Below are 6,010 nucleotides of genomic sequence, written 5' to 3'. Positions count from 1 at the left end.
TGCATAAAAATTTGGCTACTCCATTGTGGGTGCTCCAAATGCATGTATTGCCCAATGTTTAGTTGTTTACAATTCAATTGGAATTTTCCTATTACAATTTACACAATTATATTCAGTTCAAAATTTGGATTAATCCCATTTAAAAACCTCATAAACAGCTTTATAAAACAATAGGCTCATATAAATTAAGTTCATAGTTTTTTTTTTTTTCAAAAAAAAAGAAAAAAAAAAAGGGCAAAACCAAAAAAGTTTGTCACACGCAGCCCCTTCAACTATCAATTTGTTACCAAAAAAAAAAAAGGTCATTCCTTTTCCTTTAGTTGAGCATGTTGAAATGGACCGAATTTTCCGCACGTGCCATACACATACATGTAGACCGGTGGGGCCATGGCCCCCACAAAAATTTAAAAATTATTTTTGGGATAAATGCAAAAAAAAAGTATATGTTGTTAGCCTAAATTACAAATCGTTCATTGTGGTATCAAAATGAATTTAAAGGTCCTTAGGGTATGTCAAAAAAATAGTTTAGTCCATGAAGTCAAATTCTGTTAAAATATTTAACGGATTCTGTTAAGTGACATGTCAGCTCTAATAAAATAACAACACATGTCACTCTTAATAAAAAAAATATAAATATATAAACTTAAAAAAAATAATAATAAATAAAAAACCCAAAAAAAATTATTATTTTTAAAAAAAAAAAAAAAAAAAGAAAAAGAAAAACGTACAAATTAAAGAACAAAGAAAAAACAATTCATTACCCAAAAAAGATTTTAACCAAACCTATCTACATATATATATATAACAACGCAAAGAGAAAATATCACCTTGAAGTCCTGGTCAATTTCATGAACAAGCCTCTGGAAATGAAGCTTTCTATTCAGGAGCTCGGTACTCTTCTGATACTAAAGGATTTGACTACATAACATTAACATAACATTAATTTTTTGTTTTTTTGGTTTTATATATTTATATTTTTAATATATCTATTTTTTTTTTTTATTAAGATCGAGTGCCACATGTTGTCATTTTATTGGCGCTGATGTGTAACTTAAAATTTAACAGAATCCGTTAAATGTTTTAACATAATTTGACTCCAAGAACTAAATTGTTTTTTTTTGTCATACCACCCTAAGGACTTTTAAATTCATTTTGATATCACATGGAGTGATATGTAATTTAGGCTAACCACATGACTGATTTTGCATTTATCCTGTTATTTTTTTTAGAAATAATTCATATCTAAGGCTTGCACAATCGAGTGATCAATAAATAATCAACTTGTTTTAAGATCTACACCTTTTTTTTTTTCTTTTTTGCGCCTTTCTAAGATCTACTTGTAATTCTTAAGGTTTATTTTATACTCATAATCCAAACTTTTGGCTTTGCCAAAAAAAAAAAATACAAAATTTGAAGATCTAATACGCCCACTATTATTAACAAACTCCTTCTTTGAGGAGTTTGTAGTCTGTTTGGATTGAGTTAATCTGTCTAAGCTGCTTAGCTTTATGTGTCTGTCTTATAACTTTCTTATGTTTTAATGAAATTCAGTTTGTTAAAAAATAAAAAAAAATGACAGTGGCAACAAAAGCTAAAAAAAAAAACACACATATTGAAATGACTCTCATATATACATGCTAAAACTTTTAGAGAAACTTGTTACTGAAAATCTACGCTTATTGACATTTTCATTCATCGCGGCGAGTCGCATGAATACCTCCCGGCCAACAACCTATCCAACGCGTCTGTTATTGCAACGATAACGTGCGTTTTAATGAAGTTAATACAAGCATTAACGGGAAGCGACACCCTGTCCCAAACACGGTGCCAAATGCATTTGTTACCGGAGCTTGGCATGCTTCTGGACACCGGAATTGGCTGCAAGTAAGCCCAAGCAGCCTTTTGGACAAGAAAATTACTGATAGGAATCTCTTGAGCAGATTGCATGCCTGAATTTCTTGGCAATAAATTTGTTCGCTTTCTCATTATGGATGATGGGGGCATCAAATCTCTTAGCGAAGTATAAGAATCTATAGCCTTTGACTCGGCAGTTGCAAAGGCTGTGTCCTCACGAATGGTTCTTGGAAAGCTTCGACTTTGAATGCTTTTAATGAAAAACCATCTTTTTCTTGATTGAGTGGAGTAATCCATAAATCCTGTTTTGTTTTGTTTTGTTGTATCAATAGAGTTATGTTTGATTATATTGTTTTGAAAGATGAAAATTTGGCAGGGTTTTTGAGATATTAGTGCACAGAATGATAAACAATAGAATTATTGTTAAAATAGATGAGCAAAAAATAACTTAATTACTCTATATATGGTATGATTGACTAGGTTGCCATGTAAAAACTAAACTCTTGATACGGTTAATCCCCAGTTTTAAGGTAGGTTGGCCCAATTCTTATGTATATTAATTTGCTTAATCTACCAATTATAGAACACTCTAGAATGGCAGGTATATTCAGCGCATGGATTTGGGAGTGCGACCAGAGTAATTTTATATTTTTAAGGTTCTGTTTGTTTGGACGTAAAATAATTTCTGAAAAATATTTTTCGTATTTTTGAGTGTTTGGTACGACCGAAAATAATAGTCAACGAAAAATATTTTGAGTTTGACTAAAAAAGCTTCTTAATTTTCGAAAAATGGTTTTCATTTTTGAAAACCGTAAATTATTTTCTGAGTTTGAACATCTCATTATCAAATCGACAGATCCAGCTGAGATGTCACCTGGACTTCACCAGGTCACTATTGAGATCCCACCTAGACCTAATTGGGACTCTTTACCGGGACCTATTCAAGACTCGCTGGGCCACCGCCTGGATTTCGAGGGGACTTGGTCGGGCCAAAGTAAGGACCTAGTCGAGACCCAGTCAAGCCACCATTGGGACTTTACCAGGACCCGGTAGGAACCCCTGCTTGGACCCGGTCGGGACATGTCACGACGGTTTTTGTTAAAAAAAAAAAATTCAATGCCTAATAGTCTCTCGCTCGTGTCCAAAGCTGATGGATATTTGTTGCAGCTGTAAACGTGTTGCGATGCTTGTGTTGCTTCTTGTCCCTTCTTTTGACCACAGCTTTCAACGGGGCGGGAGAAACACAATGACCAAAATAACCTTTTGTTATTTTTAATCTTTCTGAACCTTTTTTTTTTTTTGGGTATTCTTTCTAGACCCTTGAATAATTCTTTGATGTTCCAGGAAAAAAGAAAAAAGAAAAAAAGAGCAGTCACTTTGCTGGGTTGTGAAATGTAAACTCTACCAATTAAATTTTTGGGCTTTTTCCATTACACGAGACATGAATCCATCAAAACATGCGTCCACATGTTGTAGAAGTCTTATTAATGCAGCCTGATTTAAAGTAATTCAAATATTATGATGAGTACCCTATACGGAACATATCATCTCTATTCTATTTTGGATTGGAGAATATCTAGTTAATTGTCAAAATCTCTTTAAAGAGATCGTAAGGCTATAAATGAGACATCATTCGCATTAATAAAAAAAATAATAATAATAATATATATTTAAAAAAAAAAAAAAAAAATTAAAAAAGTAAGGGGTGGCCGGCCACCCCATTTGGGGTCTGGGGTGGCCGAAGCCACCCCATGGCTGGACCACTCCTAAGGGCCAAATCTTTTTATTTATTTATTTATTTATTTTGCGGGGTGGCTTCGGCCACCCCCAGCACCAACTGGGTGGGTGGCTAGTCACCCCTTTGTTTTTTTTTTTTTTTTTTTTTTAAATTTATTTATTTTTTAAATATATTGTTTTATTATTATTATTTTTTATTATTAATGGGACAGATGTCTCATTTATGACTTCAAGATCTCTAATCATCAACTGAATATTCTCTAGTTCAAAATGAATTGGAGAGAATCTTATTCTCCTATACGAGACTTGAGTGTGTTTTGAAATTACGATCATTATTATTGTTATTATTATTTTGTTGTTGGTAGAACATTAACAATACACCAAATGTCGAGTTGAGAAGACATAAGAAAGACACAAAGGTTAAAAAGCTTCGTTTAAAGTACCAACAGAACCACTTCTGATGCTTCAGTTAATAACAATAAAGTGAAAGGGATTATGTTTCCCAATGTTTCACATTCAATAACATATGATTTTGTGTTAAAGAAGAGAGGGAAAAAAAAAAAAAAAAGTCCTAGTGGTATTATCATCTATATCTCACATAATTAGTGGAAAGAGTTTTATTTTAAACTGTTAAAGTTATTAATCTGAAATCTATTTTTAAAACATATTACATACACTTTTAATTATCATATTATTTTAAAATTTTAATGAACTGAATTAAAAAAAAAAAAAAAAAACCCTCTTCCCATCTAATAAAGGAAGCTTTCCAGGTGTTTCTTTTAAATTTTGCGGTCTTGGGACAGGTGTCATTGTGATCCTGTTACTCTGGAAATGCAATGAAGCCCATGATTACCAATTTACCACCGACCAAATGAAACCAATTGTGCATTGCGGGGGGTAGCAAAGTAAAACGCAATCCACCCGTGCTTTCGTTGCTTTGCTTTGCTTGGTTCACATACATAGTCGTCTCCTCTCTTTCTATTGATTTTCTGAAGATATTTACTTCTTTTCTCGTCTCGGAATTTATAGTCATGTTTTAACAGATAGAAAAACCTTTGGTCGGCTAACAATGGCAACAGCTCTGCCAGCGCCTTCTCTCGCCTATGCTTCTTGCTCCGGCAGTGGGCAGCTCAGAACCTGCTACTGTGCTTCAATTCCACCCTCCAAATCCAGTTTGAAGCGCTTCAGTGTCAGGGCTCTCAAAGAAAAAACAGAGGAAACGAAAACTCCGTCTTCCTCTCCTTCGGCTGAGGAAATTACGAAGAAGTATGGCCTTGAGGCTGGTCTCTGGAAGGTACCCATTTCTTCTCTTCTCCGTGTCTGTTTGTGTTTGCTTGTCTGTGGGCATCTAAACTGCTAACTTTCATTCTAATTCTTCTTTTTCTTATGGGATTATGGCTGTTCTCCATGGTACTAGTCCTATAATGCTGTTATGTTTTTTTATTTTTTTTTAATTTTATATACATGAGTTTCCTTGTTCTTTTTATGTGTAAATTAGATGTTTGATGGGTATAGAGGGTGTCATATGGGAGTAAATTGCAGTCAATTCTGGAAATTTTCAACATCTGTTATTGGTTTGGTCGCTTAGGAGTTTGAGGAATGAAAGGAAGAAAGAAATTAATTCTGATTTAATGTATTTTGTGTGTTTGCAAGAAGTAGCATCCAGCCTAATTACTCTTATTAAGTTCAGTGGAGTGGAGGATTTTATGTATCTTTCAGAATCCCTGGGGAAAACTAACTACGAAGTAGCTAGTACTTTTTTGAAGATGTGTGTTAATGCTTTCTTGATTACTGTGTGGCATTTGAAAATGTCATGGATGTCTGCAGATATTCAGGTCGAAAGAGGAAGGAAGGGAAGGAGCTGAGGAAGGAAAATCAAAGGGCAATCAAGCCAAGGAACTGCTAGCAAAGTATGGAGGAGCATATTTGGCCACCTCCATTATTCTCTCTCTGATCTCTTTCTCGATCTGCTATGCACTAATTAGCGCTGGAATTGATGTCCAAACTTTGCTGCAAAAGGTAAGGACAAATAATAAAGATCCTGATCTAGTTTCTATCTATGAACTGCAAATTGCCTGATCCTCCAAGGTATATGATTTTCATTGTACATACTATATTATATTTTCAGGTGGGGATTTCGACTGATGCGACTGGGGAGAAAGTTGGTACCTTGGCTTTGGCATATGCTGCACACAAGGCTGCATCTCCAATAAGATTCCCTCCAACGGTGGCTCTGACTCCCATTGTTGCCAGTTGGATTGGAAAGAAAGTTGAGAAAGAGAAATAGCCTCTTTTTGGTACAACCAATATTGTTTCACATGTAACATATCATGGGATTTTTCTTACTTCCAACTCCTGATTATAAAGGCAAATGATCTTCACGACGACCACGTTTCTCCAGTCCTATAATGCCTGCCTT

General features: G+C 34.4%; 1 protein-coding gene across 1 annotated transcript; it reads left to right on the top strand.

Moving 5' to 3' along the window:
- The first annotated feature begins 4,564 nt into the window (after positions 1-4,564).
- LOC132163588 (FAM210B-like protein) lies at positions 4,565-5,976 on the top strand. The gene is made up of 3 exons (XM_059573930.2): positions 4,565-4,885; positions 5,419-5,610; positions 5,720-5,976. Exons 1-3 carry the CDS (start codon positions 4,661-4,663, stop codon positions 5,876-5,878), a joined length of 576 nt encoding a protein of 191 aa, XP_059429913.2. The 5' UTR covers positions 4,565-4,660; the 3' UTR covers positions 5,879-5,976.
- Positions 5,977-6,010: the final 34 nt, after the last annotated feature.

This window comes from Corylus avellana, chromosome 8, assembly GCF_965113065.1.
Source record: "Corylus avellana chromosome 8, dhCorAvel1.hap1.2, whole genome shotgun sequence".
In the NCBI taxonomy this organism is placed as follows: Eukaryota; Viridiplantae; Streptophyta; class Magnoliopsida; order Fagales; family Betulaceae; genus Corylus; species Corylus avellana.
This window is presented reverse-complemented; position numbering and strand designations above follow the sequence as displayed.

Excerpts from the sequence above, each read along its gene's own strand:
- LOC132163588 (XM_059573930.2), top strand. The coding sequence starts at position 4,661 with ATGGCAACAGCTCTGCCAGCGCCTTCTCTCGCCTATGCTTCTTGCTCC. Across the intron at positions 4,886-5,418 it reads TTGAGGCTGGTCTCTGGAAG|ATATTCAGGTCGAAAGAGGA; the intron begins GTACCCATTTCT and ends GGATGTCTGCAG. Across the intron at positions 5,611-5,719 it reads TCCAAACTTTGCTGCAAAAG|GTGGGGATTTCGACTGATGC; the intron begins GTAAGGACAAAT and ends TTATATTTTCAG.